Genomic DNA, 21,896 nt, shown 5'->3' on the forward strand with positions numbered 1-21,896 from the left:
AAGAGGCAACTGGAGCTCACCCTAAGGACACAGACACTGGGGGCTGCCATCTTTGGGTGCTCGTTCTATCAGACACTGGTACTGGCAAGTATCACTGTGGAATCCTCCCTCTAGCTTATTAGCCCCAGGACCCCAGGACTCAACAGCCTGTAGTCATCAGTTCTGTGACACCTGAGGCCAAGCAACTAACTGGGCCAAGACATACCCCCACCCACCAACAGGCAGGCTGCCTTAAGAACCCCTGAACACGGCTGTGCCCACCAGAGGGCCCAGGACCTGGCCCCACACACCAGTGTGCAGGCACTAGATCTAGGACCCCCAGGGCCCTACAAGCAGAGATTCCAAGACCCAACTCCACCTACCAGCAGGAAGCTGCCACTGGCCTCAGGAGCAGCCTCACATACCACTGGACAGGCACCAGCCCCAGGACCCACTGGGCCCAGCCCCTGGCCAAAAACAAGCCTGCTCTAGCCTCAAGACCAGTCTCACCCACCAGTGGGCACTCACCAGCCCCAGGACATCCTCAGCCCTGAAGCCTGCCAGGACAGGACCTAGCCCAACCACTAGCAGGCCAGCACCAGACCTGGGACAGTTGGGCCCTAGTACCAGCAAGCCAAGACAAGTTTCAGGACACCCCAAACTCTGCAGCCAGCTGTATCAGAAACCAGCCTCACCCTCCAGTGGTCTGACACCAGTTCTGGGACCCCTGGGCCCTCTAGCCAGACCCCAGGACCCAGCTTGGCTTGACAGTAAGGCCAAAACCAGCTCCAAGACTTGGCTTCAGCCACCAGTAAGTGAGCACTGGCCCCAGGATCTCCTGGACCCCAACTCTGTCCACCAGTGAGCCAGCACTAGCCCTAAGGCTCCCTGGGGTTCCACAGCCAGCCACCTCACAACCCAGCCCTACCAATCAGTGGCTGGCAGCCTCCACACAAGGCAGGGCATGGCAACCAACCAGACCAGGGGCCAGCCACACCTACCAGTCCACCCACAGTGGTCAGCCCACCACAATAGAAGGACCCAAAAAGCCCATATAGGAGGCACCACTAGAGCACACAGTTCTAGTGACCAGAGAGAAGTACACAGCTGGGGCACATAGAACATCTCCTACTAAAAGGTACTTTTCTAAGGTGAGGAAACACAATCAACATACCAGATACATAAAAACAAAAACAGCAACTTAGGCAAAATAAGTTGACAGAGGAACACGTTTCAAATGAAGGAATAAGATAAAACCCCAAGAGAAGAACAAAGTGAAGTAAATATAGGCAATCTACCCAAGAAAGAGTTCAAGGTAATGACCATAAGGGTGATGAAAGAACTCAGGAGAAGTAAAGATGCACAGGGCAGAAAATTATAAGTTTTTAACAACGAGTTGGAAAATATAAAGAACAACCAAACTGAGATGAAGAGCACAATAAATGAAACAAAATTTACACTATAAGGAATCAATAGAAGACTAAATGATACACAGGAAAAGGATCAGCAACCTGGAAGACAAGAATAGTGGAAATCACTGACGCTGAACAGAAAAAAGAATAAAAAGAAATAAGGACAGTTAGAGACCTCTGGGGCAACATCGAGCATACTAGGATTCACATTATAGGGGTCCCAAAAGGAAGAGACAAAGGAGCAAATAACACATCTGAAGAAATAACAGCTGAAAATTTCCCTAGCCTGCGAAAGAATACAGACATCCCAGTGCAGAAAGCACAGAGAGTCCCAAACAGGATCAACCAAAAGAGGACCACACCAAGACACAATGTTATTAAAATGGCAAAAACATTTTAAAAGGAGAGAATATTAAAAGGAGCAAGGAAAAAGCACTAAGTTACATAAAAGGGAACTCCCATAAGACTATCAGCTGACTTTTCAGCAGAAACTCTGCAGGCCAGAAGGGAGTGGCATGATATATTTAAAATGATGAAAGGGAAAAACCTACAATCAAGAATATTCTACCTGGCAAGGCTCTCATTCTGATTTGATGGAGAAATCAAATGTTTTGCAGACAAGCAAAAGCTAAAAGAGTTCAGCACCAACAAACCAGCTTTAAAGAAATGTTAAAAGGACTTCTCTAAGTGAAAAAGAAAAGGCTACAACTAGGAACATGAAAATTATGAAAGGAAAAAGCTCATCAGTAAAGGCAAACATACAGTAAAGGTAGTAAAACAACATGTACAAAGCTAGTAGGAAGGTTAAAAGACAAAAGCAGTAAAATAAGCTATACCCACAATAAGCAGTTAAGGAATACACAAAACAAACAGATGTAAAATATATATGGTATCGAAAATGGTAATTGTGAGGAGAGAAGAGTACAAATACATGGTTGTTACAATGCATTTGAAATTAAGAGATCAACAACCTAAAATAATCATGTATATAAATATAGATTGCTACATATAAACCTCATGGTAACAACAAAACAAAAATCTATAATAGATACAGACACAAAAGAAAAAGGAATCCAAACATAACACTAGAGATAGTCATCAAATCATAGGGGAAGAGAACAAAAAAAAAAGAAACAAAAAAGACCTACAAAAACAACTCCAAAACAATTAACACAGTGGCAGTAAGTACATAAGTATCAATAATTACTTTAAATATAAATAGAATAAATGCTCTAATCAAAAGACAGAGAGCAGCTGAATGGATGCAAAAACAAGACCTGTAATATATGCTGTCTACAAGAGAATCACTTCATATCCAAAGACACAAACAGATTGAAAGTGAGGGGATGGAAAAAGGTATTCCACACAAATGGAAATCAAAAGAAAGCCAGGGTAGCAATACCTGTATGAGACAAAATAGATTTTAAAACAAAGACTGTGACGAGAGACAAAGAAGGATATCATATAATGATCAGGGGATCAATCCAAGAAGAAAATATAACAATTACAAATATATATGCACCCAACATGGGAGCACCTAAACACAAAGAGCAAATATTAACAGACATAAAGGGAGAAATCAACTATAACACAATGTTAGTAGTGGACATTAACACCCACTTACATCAATGGACAGATCATCCAGACAGAAAATCAATAAGGTAACACTGCCCTTAAATGACACATTAGAGCAGATGGACTTAATAGATATATACATAGAACACTCTGTCCAAAAGCAGCAGATAACACACTCTTTTCAAGTGCATATGGAACGTTCTACAGGATAGATCACATGCTAGGCCACAAAACAGGCCTCAGTAAATTTAAGAAAATTAAAATAATATCAAGCATCTTTTTTGACCACAATGCCATGAGACTACAAAAAAAAAAAAAAACCTACCAAAAGCACAAACACATGGAGGCTAAACAATATGTTCCTAAACAACCAATGGATCACTGAAGAAAAAAAAAACTTGGAGACAAATGAAAACAAAAACACAATAAATCCAAAATCTATACAATGCAACAAAAGCAGTTCTAAGAGGGAATTTTAAAGCAATACAGCTTACCTAAGGAAACAAGAAAAATCTCAAATAAACAACCTAACTTTAAATCAAAAAAAAAAAACACCTAACCTTACACCTAAAGGAAAAAGAACAAACAAAACCCAAAATTAGTAGAAGGAAAAAAATCATAAAGATCAAGAATTAATAAAATAGAGACTAAAAAATACAACAGAAAATATCAGTGAAACTAAAAGCTGGTTCTTTGAAAAAATAAACAAAATTGATAAACTTTTGGCCAGACTCATAGAGAAAAAAAGAGGGCCCAAATCAATAAAAATCAGAAATAAAAAGGGAGAATTTATAAGCAACACCACAGAAATAAAAAGAATCATAAGAGATATGCCAGTAAAATGTACAAACTAAAAGAAATGGACAAATTCCTAGAAATGTACAATCCCCCAAGATTGGACCAAGAAGGAATAGAAAACATAAACAGAGCAATTACCCATAATGTAAATGAATCAGTAATTTAAAAACTCCCAAAAAACAGAAGTCCTGGACCAGATAGCTTCACAGATGAATTCCACCAAACATTTAGAGAAGAGCTAACACCTATCCTTCTCAAACTATTCTAAAAAGTTGCTAAGGAATACTTCTGAAATCATTCTATGAGGCTAGCATCACCCTGACACCAAAATCAGACAAAGAGATCACAAAAAAAGAAAATTACAAGCTAATATCACTGATGAACATAGACTCAATAATCCTCAACAAAACATTAGCAAACAAAACAACAATATGTTAAAAGGAGACCATATACCATTATCAAATGGGATTTATTGCAGGGATGCAAGGATGGTTCAATATCCACAAATCAATCAATGTGACACACCACACTGACAAATTGAAGAATAAAAACAATATGATCATCTCAAAAGATGCAGAAAAAGCTTTTGACAAATTTCAACATCCACTTATGATAAAATCTCTACAGGAAGTGGGTACAGAGGGAACATACCTCAACATAATAAAGGCCATATATTATTAGCCCACCGCTAACATCATACTCAATGATGAAAAGCTGAAAGCATTTCCTCTAAGATCAGAAACAAGACAAGGATGCCCACTCTCCTCACTTTTATTCAATATAGTATTAGAAGTCCTAGCCACAGCTTTCAGATAACAAAGAGTAATAAAAGGAATCCAAATTGGAAAACAGAAAGTAAAACTGTCATTGTTTGCAAATGACATGACATTATATAGAAAATCCTAAAGACGCCACCAAAAAACCACTAGCACTCTTCAATGAATTCAGTAAAGTTGCAGGATTCAAAATTAATATATAGAAGTCTGTTGCATTTCTATACACTAACAACGAACTATCAGAAAGAGAAATTAAGGAAACAATTCCATGTACCAATGCATCAAAAAAGAATAAAATACCTAGGAATAAACCTACCTAAGGAGGTAAAAGACCTGTACTCAAAAAACAAAAGGTTTTTTGTTTGTTTTGTTGATGAAACTGAAGAAGACACAGATGGAGAGACACATCATGTTCATGGATTGGAAGAATCAGTATTGTTAAAATAACCATACTACCCAAGGCAATCTACAGATTTAATGCAATCCTTATCAAAATACCAATGGCATTGTTCACAGAACCAGGATAAATAAATTTAAAATTTGTATGGAAACATAAAAGACCCTGAATAGCCAAAACAATCTTGAAAGAGAAGAACAAGCTGGAGGTACCATGCTCCCTGACTTCACACTACACTACAAAGCTTCAGTAATCAAAACAGTGTGGTACTGGCACAAACATGGATACACAGATCAATGGAACAGACCGGGAGCTCCGAAATAAGCATGCAGCCCAATGTTCATATTATTTACAATAGCCAAGATATGGAAGCAACCTAACTGCCCATGAACAGATGAATGGATAAAGAAGATGTGGTGTACGTACACACACACACACACACACACACACACACACACACACACACACACACAAATGGAATACTACTCAGCCATAAAAAAGAATAAAATTTGCCATTTACAACAACATGGGTGGACTAGGAGGGTATTATGCTCAGTGAAATAAGCCAGACAGAGAAAGACAAATACTGTATTTTATCATGTATATGTGGAATATAAAAAATAAAACAAACTAGTGAACATAAAAAGAAACAGAATCACAGATATTGTGAACAAACAAACTAGGTTACAGTGGGGAGAGGGGGGGTGGGAGGGGCAAGATAGGGGAGGGGATTAAGAGGTACAAAGTACTATGTATAAAACAATTGAGCATCAAGGATATTGTAAAATACAGGGAACAGAGCCAATATTTTTAATAACTATAAATGGATTATAATTTATAAAAATTTTGAATCACTATGCTGTACACCTAAAATTAATATTGTAAATCAACTATACCTCAATTAAAAAAAAACCCTAAATGCTTGATCATCAGACAAAAATAAACGTAAATAAATTTAAGCAAATAAACTAGAAGTTAGAAAGAGAAAAAATATCAACCTGCAGGGAGGACAAGGGAGAAATTAATAAATTAAAAAAAAACTTTTAAAGGAAATAATGAATAAAACGAAGACACAGGTTTTTAAAATAGTAAAATAAAACAAATTACGTTTTACGCACACACACACAAAAAGGAAAGCAAACAAGGGGACATGCAAGTACACATACTACAGATATAGCATACAACTCTCTGCTAGTGAATTCTGAAAATCTAAATGTCACCTGTGTAAGAAAACATAAATCATCAAGACCGCCTCAGTAAAAAATAGAAAACTAGACTATATGGAGTCACATAAAACTGAAGAAGTTATCCAGATGCTCCCTCTCCCCCCGCAAAAAGGGGCACAGAATCAGACTACTTTAGAGGTGCATTATTTCCAAGTTTCATGAAAACATATAAATGCTATTTAAACTGCTCCAGAACACTGGGTAGGGAAATAAAAGCTGTTAATTTAAGTGTTCAATGCTAGCATTAGCCTGCTTCCAAAACTATAAAAAGATAGTCCTCCAGTCAGGAAATTGTCTTGTCTAACTTATGACCAATGATGTAAAAACCTTTAAACAAAATACTAACAAATGCAAAGTATTTGTATTAAAGATTAACTCACAGGGCAAAACAGACTAATTTCTGAAACCCAAGGATGGTTTACTATTAGAAACATTATTAAATAATTACAACACAGCACATTAACAGCTCACAGCATTATATGGTCACACTGATAAATGCAAAAAGTGAAATAAAACATTTCTAATTTTAAAAATTCGGTAAAAATAGCAATTCTTTAGTATAAGAAAGAATATGTATCCCAAAACAAGCTGACATACATAACATAAATACTAGCAGGATTTCCCTGGAGGTCCAGCAGGTTAAGACTTCACGCTCCCAATGCAGGAGGTGCAGGTGCGATCCCTGGTCGGGGAACTAAGATCCCGCATGCCACAGGGCACCTCCACAAAAAAAAAAATACACACACACACACACACACAAACAGCACTCACATTAAATTCAAAATCAAACAAGGATGCCCAAAGTCTCCTTTTAGTTTAAACAATCTCAAAGTTCCAGCCAAGCAATGAAACATATATGATACAACTAGGGATAAGGAGAAATTCTAGGGACCTACCAAGAAAATTCAAAATATCAACTGAGAAACTATGAGAACTAATAAGAAACTAAGGAGTCTGATTTTCAAGTAAACATATAAAAATCCTTAGCTTTCTTAATTATAAATAATAACAAGCTTGAAAATAGGGAGAAGTACTCTTTCACAACAGAAAAAAGAAATACATAAAATACTTAAGAATGAAGGTATACTTAAGAAATATATGGAACTTACAAAAAGAAAACTAAAAAATTTAGGTGAGAACATAAAAAACTTGAGTAAACAAATACACCATGTTCGTAAGTGGCAAGATCGAATACAATATAAGAAATCCAATTTCTCCCACATTATAAGTTTAATGCAATGGAAATTTGGGGCACTTGATAAAATTACTCAGAATGATATTCAGAATAAACTCTTCAGGAAAAATGAAGTTAGAAAAAGTTGTTAAACTGTTTCTGAAAAAGACTACAGGATGTTAAACTATATTATAAATTCAAAATAATTTTAAAAACAAAATGGTTCTAGAACAACAATGATGTTACACAAGACTGAAAGGTCAGAATAATTAAAATCAAGTGGTGCTAGAGCAACACACAGCCCCCAAACAAATGCTGGTATATTGTGAAGGCCACAGCTTGCGAGAGTTGTGGTGTTTCAAACCAAAAGGGATACACAGTATGACTAACAGGTCAGAAAAATTCCACCCAAACTCAGAAAGTCAGAAATTATGAATAAGCAATAGTGTGATACCTTAAACCAGTTTCTAATCTGTTTTTTTCTAAACTGACCGTTTTCTGTAACAATTATAATAGGGCAACAATGTACAATGTCTTCTGAGTGATGTTCCCAATCCTGTTTTTACTAGTGGGTCAGGAATACAGTTGCAAATGAGTTACAAATGTCAACGTCTGACAACTCAATGAATTCATCAACAACAGTTTAAAACTCTTTTGAGAAAGAATTAGTTCAGCTAAAGCTGCTTAACTACAAACGATAGGATTATGTTAGATCCCAATTCACAGAATATACCAAAATAAATCCTGCATGGATGAAGTTAAATATAAACACTAAAATCATACTATCAAATGCACTTCAAAGAAGCTGAACTAATTCAACACTCCCACCAACACTGTAAGGACCCATTTTCCCTAGTCTTCACCAACATAAGTTCATTTCCTTTGAGAAATTCTACTTGGAGGAATTTATGGCAAAGCAATAATCAGAAACATACACACAAAAAAATAATTAAGGATATCTATTGCAACACAACTCCTAATTTTGAAATGTTGAAGAAGACAAATTCTCGTCAATCTGTTATCATTTAAATAATTATTGTACATTACTCAACAGAATACTACACAAACATTAGTAATGATGTTGCTGAAAATATGTAATGGCACAGGGAAATGTTTTTACAATATGTTGTGTAGTTTAAAAATATAGTTTACAAATGAGTTTTCATGTTGTGATCCTAAATCTATAAAAGGGTAAAATTTAATTTTAAAATTATGTGAATGTGAATAAGTTTAAGGATGGCTAACAAAATGCTAAACAGTGGGTTTTTTCCTTCTCTTTCCTTCTTAGAGATTCTTCTCTAAAGTGTATTTCCTTTACCAAATTCCCTAATTTGGACAGTGGATCCCATAAGATCCACTGTTCCTAATCAGAAAAAAAAAAAAAAAAACACATTTACAGCTGGCAGACAAAGAAATTCCACTTCTGTGAATGTGTAACTAAATTATTATACACACAAATATTTAGTACAATGTTTATCTCAGTAGTATTTAAAATAGAAAATAATTAGAAACAACTTAAATTGTAATAGGTCCACTAAACATTGTAATCATTTCATGATATAAGTCAAACCATAATGCTGTACACTTTAAAGTTATACAGTGCTGTAGGGTTGGTTATATCTCAATAAAACTGGAAGGAAAATAAAACAAGTCCAACAAAAGAATGTTTGGATAAATGAGTTACAGAACTTCCATAGGATGTCCATTAAACTCTGCTTCAGATGGATATTTAATAACCAGAAAAATACTGACAATATAAATATAATGGTTAGTTAAAATACACACTATGAAACTGCATAGGTTGTGAGCATTATTTTTTTAAATAAATACATAACTGTATGTATGGAAAAATCACATACTGCATTATTTTAAAAGCTGGAAAGAAACAACAAACATTAAAATATGTTTCTCGGGCTTCCCTGGTGGCACAGTGGTTAAGAATCCGCCTGCCAACGCAGGGGACATGGGTTCCAGCCCTGATCCAGGAAGATCTCACATGCCGCAGAGCAACTAAGCCTGTGTGTCACAACTACTGAGCCTGCACTCTAGAGCCCACACAATAAGAAGTCCGTGCACCACAACGAAGAGTAGCCCCTGCTCACTGCAACAAGACCCAACGCAGCCATAAATAAATAAATAAAATTTATAAAAAATAAACAAATAAAATAAGTTTCTCTGGATGATGTACTGTTGATGGTTTTAATTTTCTTAACAACACTGTGTTTTCCAAATTCTCCACAAAGTGGGTTTGGAAAGGATGATATACATACAAAAATACCCAAAGGGCTGGAGAAACTTAAAAACTAAAGCAGCCATCTGTCTCACTGTTTTGATTTAGTTTTACAGAATTTTATTCATTTTAAATTTAAAATGACACTAAAGGAAAAAATTATCACACAGAAGTATAGTTTTTTTTTAATAGAGAAGCAGCGCTCCAAAATGTGTGCTTTTAAGTGTAAAAATTAAAATATTTTAATGAAGCTTAAAGTAGTAAGTACTATTTTATAAAAGTGAATAAATAAATACAGTTAGCAAAAATGCCATCTACCTATAGCACTGGTATTTGAAACACTGGCTTTGGTATTCCAGTACAGCTATGTAAGATGTAACCATGAGAGGAAATCTGGTGAAGAGAACATGGAACCTTTCTGCAACTTCTATAATACTTTAACTTTTTAGGAATCTATTCAAAATAAACAGTTAAAAAGAGACTGCTTTATGTAATTCTCTTCTGGATGAACAGACTTTATTAAAAACTTGATTTTAAGCAGCATACATAATAAATCTTTATAGCTGTATTCAATTTGGATGAAATCAACCTCACTTATTACATTTGTTTGTTCGTTTTGTTTTGTTTTGTTTTGTTTTTTGCGGTACGCGGACCTCTCACTGCTGTGGCCACTCCTGTTGCAGAGCACAGGCTCCGGACGCGCAGGCTCAGCGGCCATGGCTCACAGGCCCAGCCACTCCGTGGCATGTGGGATCTTCCCAGACTGGGGCACAAACCCGTGTCCCCTGCATCAGCAGGCAGACTCTCAACCACTGCGCCACCAGGGGAGCCCCACTTATTACATTTTAAAGGGCTTGCTTTCATAAGGGTAACTCTTTTCACCAACAAAGCAAAGCTTAGTTTGTCAAATCTTGCATAAATATCTGAATTTTGAAAACTAGAAAAAACAAAAGAACACTGAAACTTTTAAAAAACATTAGTAATTTTTTAAAAACTTCTATCCTACAGTTACAATGCCTGCATGCCCTCTAAATTGGGAAAGAAAACTTTCTGTCTTACCATAATTAAATTGACTGTTGGACTTTTCACAGTTAATGATGTTGAACCTATAAGCAATGCTTGGTCGCATTCCACTGACTTCAAAGTAAAACCACTGATGATAATGATTACTATTTATATCTGAGTTCAGAATAAGGTCATATTCATTTCTGAAAACAGAAAATAAACAAATTTGATGAAAATTAGGAAAATAATCTGTGCACATACAACATGGGAAAAATTTTAATGACTTACTTTCTAATTTGAATTACTTTGCGCAGATTCCCAGATTCAAATTTGGAGTTAAACTTCAAAATATCTCCTTCTTCTGGAGTGGTATAACTAAATGAAATTTTAAAGTAAGAATAATAAAATACATTGCATTTAAACAACTGAGCAAAAAATAAAACTACACTACAGATTAAAAATACACCATTATTAAAAAAAAAAATACACCATTATTGCTGCCTCACCCTCCTCATTATTTTTAAACCAAAGAACAAAACCAACACAAGCAAAATACAAACTTTGGCTAATATTTATAGACAAAAAAATTATAATTACGAGTAGAGATTTGTTCCCACATTTATAGTCAGTGTTAATCACAAAAATTTTAGAAATAACTAAGAAGTTATGAATAAGATAGATTTGTTTTTCATTTTTGAGAATATTATTTCAAACTCAGTCATTAGCTCTGACATAACTTTACCCTAACTCTCTAACAAAAATCTTTTTAAAATGTTTTATTTCTTCCAAATGAGACTACTGAAATATGAAACTTCCCCAAAATATTAGAATGTTGAGGGAGAGGGAAAACCCACGTGCAGGCTGATTAAATTTCTTATTTGATAAATAGTAGTCACCTTCATCATTTTTCATTTTCACTTATTTACTTATATTTAAACCATAAAATACAATGGTACCAGTGATAATCCTAAATTGGAAGTGATGTTAAAACATCAAGAATCACAAACAAATGGCTTCAAAGGTCAGGCAAGTAACTTAAAGGACTGAAGCAGACTGTAAGCAGTAAGAGACAAAAGAGAGAAGTGGGGACTGTGGAGAGGTAGGAAGCATATGTTCCTTCTAAAGGGGATGGTAATTTGTTGTCCTAAGGAAATGAAGGCTCAGTATTACAGGACAAAATTGCAGCATTCATGTGGTATCTCCACTCTCTTAAGTGGAGGTAATTTCAGTTTTTAAAAACAAAGCATCAGTTTGTGACCTTTCCCTTATTAAACCCATTAAAAGCCCACCTAAGATCAAATAAAAGCTTGCAATATATTCAATTTAAGTAAATAAACATGATTTACATTACCATTACATCTCTGCTAGAAGATCAAAACGTAGTGAGGGTTAACTAGGTGGAAGTTAACTATATTTTTTTGTCTTTTAAAAGAACACTGAAATTTTACAGTAGGAATAAAACCAATAAAAGTAAAACAAACAAACAAAAAGCATACTTACTTTGGGTTATCTAAGTCATATACCACTCGATCTATTATATCACTCTGATGTATTAGCCTCTCAATATCTTGGGCAATTTTTGTCCTGAAATCATAAAAAAGAAGTTTGACCAAAATTCATTATTATCTCCCAAGTAAGTTTTGGATTAAAAAGTATAAAATGATAAAAATATTTCTTAAAATAAAAATGATCACTCCTCTACATATTTTGTGTACCAAAAAAAAATCAATTTATAACAAGACAAAAAACAGTATTTTAAAAGTCTGAGTTACAGAAAATAACTAGCTACAAGTCCAATAGTTTTTGAAAAAAAAATCCTGAATGTCTATTATGTTTTTCTACATAGAAATTCTTAATCTAGCAGTTACGCAGTTAAGCATAATTTATTAATTTTTATTTTACAAAAAATAACTCATTATTCACAAAGCAGTATATCAAGAAATAAACCCAGTATCAAAGGATTGTGATATAAATCCTTGATTTAGAGTCAACGTTGTAACTTTCAAAAGTCAAATTCTTTCTAAAGAAACAAACTTTTAAAAAGCTATTAATTATAATAATAACAAATCCAAAATTTATATCAACCAGATCCCCAACAATGAAAGAGATGGCACTTAGGTACATACCATACCAAAAAATACAAGTGTTCAAGTATGGTGAATGACTAAATACATCCATTTGTCAAAATAATTTATTAAATCTTAAGGTTGATATCTACCACAAATGTGCAAACACTTAATACATACAAAAGTTTGGGGCTTTACTTAAGGAAAATGGTATTAAAAGGCTGATAATAATAGCTCAGTTCTACAGCAATGTTCTGTAATGTAAAACAAGGTAAAAAAGCTCGACACCTACAGGGCCAGCAGGTGATGTACCTGAGGAGACCTGTGGAAAACTGGGGAACGCAGGCTCTGTCTAACAACAACTGAATGTTGCCAGGTAGGAAAAAGAGGTTAAGGATGTCATACCAATTTTCCGAGAAACAGCAGAAACTTGGATCTTTATGTGGGATCTCTCAAATGTTAAATGTTGGCATTCAGTTAAAAAACAAAAACCTCTGCAAGTGAAGCTAAAATCACGAGCAAGTTGAATATGGCCTACCGGCCACTGGTTTTCAACCTCTGACACTGCATTTTAGGAGATATAACTCCCCATTTATATTAAATTTAGATTAGACCTAAAACTAATACCTGAGGGAAACCTTGCCCTGCCCTCAGACCTCATTAATAAAGAGGACAATTAGCCTTTTATTCATACATTTCTGTTAAGCAGCACAGCTTTCATAAAAGATATCAATCCTTTGTTACTTTACCTCAGCTGCCTATTAAAATATATGGCTCTCTAGTCAAAACAAAACAATAAATATTTTCTAGGTACCCTTGGGGACTATAACCTCAAACTTATTGACATTCATCATCAAAGGCTTGGCTCAGAAGAAAATAATTTGTGTAAGGCAGTCTGAAACATTTGCAGCCCATTCAGTCTAGTAAATACTCAAAAGTTCACATGATATGTGGCCAACACCAAAATTGTACTTTTGTTAGGTTTCAACCAATACAGAACAACATTATGAGAAACAATTTAGTACACCTCATTGCTATATTTACTCAACCATCAGGATATTATGGGATATGTTGTTCATTACATAAGTATTCTCTGAGGACCCGTAGAAGATATTCTTCATGAGTATGGTATAACCACATATATATGATCACTATGTATGAATGCCTAACAGGACAGGCTCATGACGTAGACCAGGCTGACTCTTGGCTCTGTCATTTGCTAGCAGTGTTACCTTGGATAAGTTCCTCAAGAATCCTAAGTTTCAGCATAGTCTTCCATAAAACAGGAGAAATAATAGCAATTTCCTCATAGAGCTGTTATACCATTAAATGGCATGATTTATAAGCATATACACACTGCATACAAAGTGCTTTTTACTTATTTCTGTGTCTGGCCCGTAAAAACCACCCGATATAAAAGTTTTCTGCTAGTGTTGCTCCTACTAATACTTCTATTATCTCCATCCCAGAAGTACATGAACCATTCTAAACGTGATATAAAGAAATCCAAGGTTTTGCTTTCCTTATTTTGCTTTTGCCACAATTCCTTCACCTACGTTTTTAATTTTAAATTTCTCAACAGGTAATATATTGACCTGGTACAAAAATCAAATATTACATAAAAGTATAAAATGAAGACTCTCACTTTCAACACAACCCACACTGTTCATTTATCCAGTTAACTACTTTTATTACTTTCCTTCCACAAGCACCTTATTTTATTTAATAATACATCTTGTAGCTCTTTCTATCAGTGTACAGAGATCTTTTTTTGTTTTTTAATCATTGCAAAGTATTCATTGAATGGATATACCATAATTTATTTAACTAGTCTCTGATCGATGGGCATTTGAGTTGCTTCCAATCTCAAAACAATGCTACAATGAAAAACTTTGAACGTAGATGTGCAAATTACATGTGTATATGTACATATATATCGTATATATATATATATATATATATATATCATAAATTTTCAGATGTGGGATTAACATGTCAAAGGAATTTAATTTTGATAGACTCTGTCAGACTGCCCTCCACAAGAGGTATTGTCAATTGAAAATCCCACTATCAATGTATGTGAGAGCCTGTTTCTCCACAGCCTCATCAATAGAATATATTGTCAAGCTTCCACATTTTAGCCAATTTTTGATATGTGGGAAATGATATCTCAGTACATTTTAATTTGCATGGTGGGACGGGGGGAGGGAGGTCCACGAGGGAGGGGATATATATGTACATAGAGCTGATTCACTTTGTTGTAGAGCAGAAACTAACATAACATTGTAAAGCAATTATACTCCAGTTTAAAAAAAAAAATGTCTCTTACTTTGAAAAATGCTGAACATATTTCTGAGGTTAAGAGTCACCACGTTTCTTTGCCATTTTTTTCATTTTATTTTGCTGAAAGTATTTTTGTAAAATACCTTAAATGCTTTTTTAAAACAAGGTAATGAATTATATTTTATAATAAAATATCTATTCTTATAAAATACAGCTAGGCAATTTTTCTAAAACATACAGAAAAACAATGTGAAGAAAATCAAAATGCTAATTTTATGTAATATGAATACAAGGAAAATACACCGAAAAATGCTAAGCACACTTTAAACTCAGATGCTTCATTTTAATTTTTGATCCAACTTAAACCAAAAATATGGATTTCAAGTAATCATCATTATGTATTTACAATAATTTTTTTTTAAATGTCAGTGCATTATCCACATTGAGATATGAATCTTATAATGGATTTTTCCCCTTCCAAATGAGGTGAAGATATTTTTAATGAAATTTTATTCATTTATTGTACTTTCTTTTAAAAAGATCAGTGATTACATACAAGAAAGATTATCATAAAGTAGAAATTCAAAATGAGAAAAAGATATTTTCACTGAATAATTTTAAGGGATCTAATGCTTCCTTTTCTGAAAATGATAAAATAGTAAATCCTCATTAATTCTGACATCAGTCATTTACAATGTTACTGCACTCAGATAGTGACTGAGCTAAAAGTTGACATTTACAAAATGTTTTATCATTTGCTCAAAAAATAAGTTTCAGAAGATGAGGCAAATAAGATAAACAAACTAGAATCAATATCCTCAATGTATTTCCAAAAAAAAGGAAGCACTTCTGAGTATTTTAGTAATACCTATTACCTGGCCCATATTTGATATTTTATTACAAATACAGAACCATAAAGCCTTCAGACTACCTAGCTACAGGGGTCAGCAAACTTTTCCTATATAGGGTCAGACAGTAAATAGTTTAGGCTTTGCAAGGCACATGGTCTCTGTCACTACTATTTAACCTTGCCACTGTGGTGAAAGAACAGCCATAGATGGTATATAAACAAACAGGACTGGCTGTATTCCAATAAAACTTTATTTATGGACACAAATATGAATTTCATATAATTTTAATGTGTTACAAAATATTATTTTTCTTTGTATTTTTTGAGCCATTTAAATATATAAAAACCATTCTTCGCTGGTGGGCTGAACATAAATAGGCAGTAAGCTGTATTTGACTTGTGGGCCATAGTTTGCTATCCCTGGTCTAGATGAATTATCAAACTTTCTTGACCGTGACCTTCAAGAAATACATTAAAAAAATCACAGCCCTACATACACACACACGCACGCAAGCACACACACACATACACACACACAGAGCTAAAACAAAAAGTTTATAAAACAATACCTGGCTGCACTAGATGTGACACACTGCTATTTTCTCTTTCAATACTGGCTACTAATGGACATCAACCCACAGTTTCAAAAACAGTGATCTGCTTTTAGTTAAGAAAATTGGTATCTGGAGAAATAAAGTTATTTGTTCAAATATACACACACAAAGTCAGTGGGAGAGCCCAGTCTAGAATCCATGTGTTTCGGCTTGCTTTTCAGAGTATCCTGACCTGCCAAAACGCCTCACCATGCCACATGGCCTCAGCACTCTCAAGTCCAATTGTCCAAGTATTGCCGCTACAGGCATTTGTTCTTCCAGTCTCAAATTAATGTCACCTGAAGGAACAAATAATTCTGACGTTTTCTACCCATTATTCAAAAATGATGGGAGAAAAGAAGCTTTGACACATTGCATCTCTCTGCATCGGGATGACACTGCCCACCACAAATTCCACATAAATACTTGACAAGTATTTGCAGAGTACATAAAATAAGGAGAAAAAGAGTAACAACCCTCAAATATGAGAGTATTGCTGCCTAGTATGTACTGATAATTCAGAAACATTTTAAGTATATATTTTTTGCATTAGTTATATCTAAAGCAATTAACATTACTGGGGAAAGTCCTACACATCTAAGTAAACAGAATCATAATGTTTGGTTTCACTGACATAGAGTTATATTCCTGCCTCACATCAAATATCTGACACCCATGGAAATTTTGACAAATGATATGAAAATGGAAATTATGACAAATAAGATGAAAGGTGTTCTTTGCAACACTCACAGTCACACAAAATATATAATGATGCAGCAAAAGAGACTAGCAAAGGTTAGATTACTTCATAATTTCTGACTTATTTCTGTTGTAACAAATCAGAAGACAAAAAAATATTTTTATCAAGGTGATGAAAATCAGTGGGGTAAGAAATCTTTGAAAATTCCAGGATAAAAAGATCATCTAACCCTCCAAGGTGTTTTAGGGTCCTACTTTTCTCATTGTAAATTTTCCAGAGTGGATGCAGGAAACCAGGTTGTAAATCATTGGGTGTTCTGTGTTTTCATTTCCTTGAGCTCAATCTCCTATGCACTTTAACTTGCACCAACTCACCCAACTTTAAAACACATATCCCAACTCTGAGTGACCTTTTTTAATCATTTATCATGCTGTTTAGTTTCAAAATTATATTTTAAAGCTTTGGTTTGAATAACATAACAAACTCCGTGGTACATTACCCTGTGTAGAGAGGCAACAGAAAAAGTCAATTACTTCAGGAAAAAAATCTGAAGGTGGCCTAATATACTCAACAGGTTGAACTTCTAATCTGTTGATTAGATGAGTAAAGCAATTGCAATGTCTGTGTTTCAGGAATGAGGTGAAAGAATTCACCATAAATATGAAGAAAGAGAGGAGGATTGAGAAGAGCCACAGTAATTCCAGTCGGTATAAACTTCTCCTCTACCAGGAAAGGCACAGTCCTGGGGAGACAGCAAGTAGACTATGGGACTGTGGGTGGAATAATCCTCTCTTAAAGACCCAGCCAGGCAATGACAAAGCCCAACACTAGAAAAAGCTGCTCAAAGAGGACAGTGGCCCCCAGAGTTGAGGGTGTAGCTCCCCACCTGCAGCACAGACATTTTGAAAACCCACAGAGTAGGCATAACAACTATTTGTGGCCATGATACATTTATCTGCAGTACAGCTACACTTAATTAAAACAAGTTTCTTTACTTATCAATATCAATAAATGTATCAACTGAAAAGGTGATCTAATGTTAATCAGAGGCTCTGCTTAGCAGGAATTTATGTCTTTTATTAGCACAAATGGGTAAAATACTTAAATAAGAGTCTTGACTGAGAAAAGCTTTCATAACAAAGTCCATGAGGGGAAATAAGAAGGCTCCTTGGTGGTTAAATTAAGGCTGAGAATCAGAGACCTATATAATAGTTATAGCCCAATTCCACAATCTTCCTTCCTTCTAATCTTACTTCAGATATTATAGGCTAATAAGGAAAACTAAAACTTTCAGACTGAGGCAATGTAATGAGGAAACTTGCTCTCAGCATTTAAAGAACACTTAAAGTTCAGGAAGAGCTTTCTGTAGCCAAGATGACATCTTTGACTTCCAGGAGATAGATAGGCTAAGCGGTGATGCTGAAAAGGAGAAAAATCTAGCTGCTGACTGATTCTGACTCATGCCAGGCATGTCAGTTCAGGTCCTTCAAAAAGCAAATGCCAGACACAATCACAATCTCTTGCAGCCAACGGTGCAAGACATCTATTAGGGGAAACACGTGTGAAAAACAAAGGGGAGAGGGAGCAGTAGTTAGGCGTGACAGGCCTTCAGGTCTGTCCAAAAAGCAGATTTTACCTCTGGGAAGAGAGAGAACACTGAGTAGGAGAGCCTCACACTGCAGTGCAGCTCTGCAAAAGTCTCGACCATGCCAACAAGAAGCCACAGAGCAAAGACTGCCTATGATCAGATCCCCGCATTGGTCAGGAATGGCTCAGCTCTAGTACCATCATCATGGTCAGCCAATGGCTGAAGCAATGCAGAGAGGACATGGTCTCAGCAATAATACTGCAAGGGATCTCCAAAATACAGTGGCTGAAGGCTGGGGGCAACTAAAAGCCTCACAGCAGGTTCTCTCAGGAAGGGAGAGATGAGAAACTCATTGCCATGGCTGCCACAGCCCACCCTTGTGCTGCATGGATCCACTTCTCCATCCATCTTTGGAGAGCAGCTGCTCCACAGTTCCTGTGGGCCTCTACTAAGGAGACACTTAGAAGAAAAACATGAGCAGGACAAACGCTGTCCCCATCCATTACTGCAATTATTCTCAGGGCTGCAACTCATCTCCATCCTCCGATATCTATCAAAATTCCCCTCTGCCTCACTTATCACACCTCTGCAGGTCTTGGTAGCTGATGTGATTAAGTGACCCAAACATTCCTTAGGTGTCTGAGACCCTGGCAATCATATCATCCTCATTCCAGGGTGGCCGTCATGTGTCCACTCACACTTAAAGTTAGTGGATCACTTGAGTGCCACCCATAGTCAACCTGCTGCCATTGTGTAGAAGCAATCCTACCTCCTTTAGCTGATCTGGGTCCTGTCTGCTGGTCCTAGACACAAGAGACTAAAGTAAATCACTGGCAACCACAGCTTGCAGTCAAACTGTACCCTTGCTATGTCCCCTGTGGAAAGACTACACCCACTTTGGGGCTAGGACTACTAACGCTGCAGAGCTCAGAGGTGCAGGGACACACGCCTGCACAAAGTTCCCCAGCGGGACACTGTGAGCTACAGTAAGTAGGACTATTTCTGTTTCCACCTCCTGCTTCCCAGACCCATTAGTCTTTCTACTGGGGATACAGAACCAAATGGAAGTTTCTAACTTAGTGCCTATACTGCATCCTGTAAGACTGCAGCCCATCCTTGCAGAGTATTTCCTCTGAGTTGGAGCTTCCTCTGTGCCTTCTGAAGGCCACTCCAGCACTCCAAGAGGCCCGTCGCCTCTGGATGATGCAGTCTGTGATACAACCGGTGGATGACAAGGCAAAGGCCCACCCTCCCACCCCCCCGCCCCACGTCCCAGCAAAGTCAGTCACTTGTTCTGATGCTATGTTGTATGTGATTCCATACCTATGGATCAAGGAGTCAACTGGTAGCATTAAACATATACTAAGTTGCCAAGTAAAAATGATTAATTATATTATATACTAAATATAAAAAATAAATAAGACACAGGTGTTGCCTAAAGGAGCTCATAGTCTAAAGAGGATCAAATATGCACAGTAATGTCTTCCTTCATCATTACATACCATACCCATAGCAAGAACATATAAATGTTCTTAAGTACTGGTAAGCCACCATCACAAACCCTTAATCATAATCTCTGAAAATAGTCAAGTTGCACCAAAAATGTATTTACGGGCCCAATATTCACTAGTTGACAACAGTTAATACTAACCATAATTTTTAAAATTAATTGACAATATTTAATAAGTTCGGTCCTATGAATCCCAAATTTTTATATTGTATATTTCCAATTCCAAATTTTACAACAAAATAATGCTGCCCATATTGGTATTTTTAGATTATATACCTAAATCAAGTTCAAATAATAATCAAATTACTAAATTAATATATAACTAATAAAATATTTTTTTCAAAGATTACTAAACAATCTTCTTATATTTTCAGAATCATTCTAAATAGAAAATTTCTAAATTGTACAATGGTCGGGTTTATTATGCTGGCTTCATTTGAATAGGTAATGAACTTAGAAAATAAAGTAAACCCATACAGACAATTTCAAAGCAACGCAAAATTTCCAAAGCAGGATAAAAAATGACACTAACTTTATTTTTTTTCTTTTGATAGGCAAGAAGTAGATTTATTACTACAGGTTGCTTGTGAGGGATACGAGCGGGAGGTGAGGGGGCTCTGCCGACACTAACTTTAATTAAGAGTAATTTTCTTCCTAAATACCCAAAGCAGTTTTTTTCAGCATGCTCCATATTTTGACAATGATCTTGTTTATGAGGAAGAGGAAATCTACAACTCACCTTTGTACACCATAAGGCCTTTCCAAAATAGGCTCTTTGAATGGAGGAGGAATGTGACCAAAATAATCAGGATAAGCCACCTCCGAATAATCTGGGACAGACTTTGTACTTTTCACAATCTCAATATAAAGATCTGAGTCGTGGAGTGTTGGTCCATCAGGAACTTCAACTAATGCTTGTTCCACTGATGCAGTAGACTCCGTGTCTTCATCATCCTCAGTTTCGACTCCAGTACAGCAAAGCTTGCCTAGCTGAACAGTTCTTCCCTCAAACAGAACATTCCCACAAGCAGCCACGTGTGAACATGCATTAGCGCATGTAAGGGCAGTGACAGGGAGACTGTAGTCCTTCTTCATTCCTGCAGTAAAACCCGGGGCTGTTCGAGAAGGAATATTCTGCAATGTAATTCGGTCCAAGGCCTTCACAATATCATTGTTTAAGCCATGGCCCGATGAAATAGTTCTGTTTTGATCACCTAGCTGCTGTTGTAATGTTCTGTCATTATCTTTAATGTCTTCTTTTGCCAGATCCGCACAGGCTGGTTTCTTATTATCTTCATCTCCTTTAGGAGACACAGTCGCCTTCATTACAACTCCTTTTCTCAAATTGCTGGAATTCCCAGACGCTTCCTCTCCTGCCGTGGGAACAACAATAGGGCCACGTACTTTTCCCTCAAATACAAAAGCTTTTGGTTCTCTGGAGATTAAATCATAGTCCTTTGAAAATAAAAAATAAGTTTAATATTTTATATGTGAATACTTATACATATTAACAAAACTAAGATCATATTCATTTTATATGCTGATTCAGAAACCTAACATTTGAAAATTTTAAAGATGGATAAAACAGGGTATATTTTAATTTTGCTAATAAAGGACAAAATGTTTAACCAGCACAAAATTCATTACACTTAATTTTACTTTTTCTATTATAAAAATAGTGCCTATATATAACAAATATGAGAAATTTTAGAAAAGTATAGAGACATTAAAATT

At 35.7% G+C, this 21,896-nt stretch overlaps 1 protein-coding gene across 4 annotated transcripts in view; it reads right to left on the bottom strand.

Annotated features, from left to right (window-relative positions):
- The window catches only part of AGTPBP1 (ATP/GTP binding protein 1), a 176,594-nt gene that overhangs the window by 54,758 nt on the left and 99,940 nt on the right, over positions 1 to 21,896 (bottom strand). For all 4 annotated transcript variants that reach the window (XM_032634995.1, XM_032634993.1, XM_032634994.1 and 1 more), the window contains 4 exons: positions 20,902 to 21,617; positions 12,073 to 12,156; positions 10,861 to 10,947; positions 10,627 to 10,775 (listed from right to left, as the gene is read on the bottom strand). In XM_032634995.1, coding sequence (XP_032490886.1) covers positions 10,627 to 10,775; positions 10,861 to 10,947; positions 12,073 to 12,156; positions 20,902 to 21,617 — 1,036 coding nt within the window. The remainder of the gene's footprint in view (positions 1 to 10,626; positions 10,776 to 10,860; positions 10,948 to 12,072; positions 12,157 to 20,901; positions 21,618 to 21,896) is intronic.

The sequence above is a fragment of the Phocoena sinus genome, chromosome 6 (assembly GCF_008692025.1).
Source record: "Phocoena sinus isolate mPhoSin1 chromosome 6, mPhoSin1.pri, whole genome shotgun sequence".
Lineage (NCBI taxonomy): Eukaryota > Metazoa > Chordata > Mammalia > Artiodactyla > Phocoenidae > Phocoena > Phocoena sinus.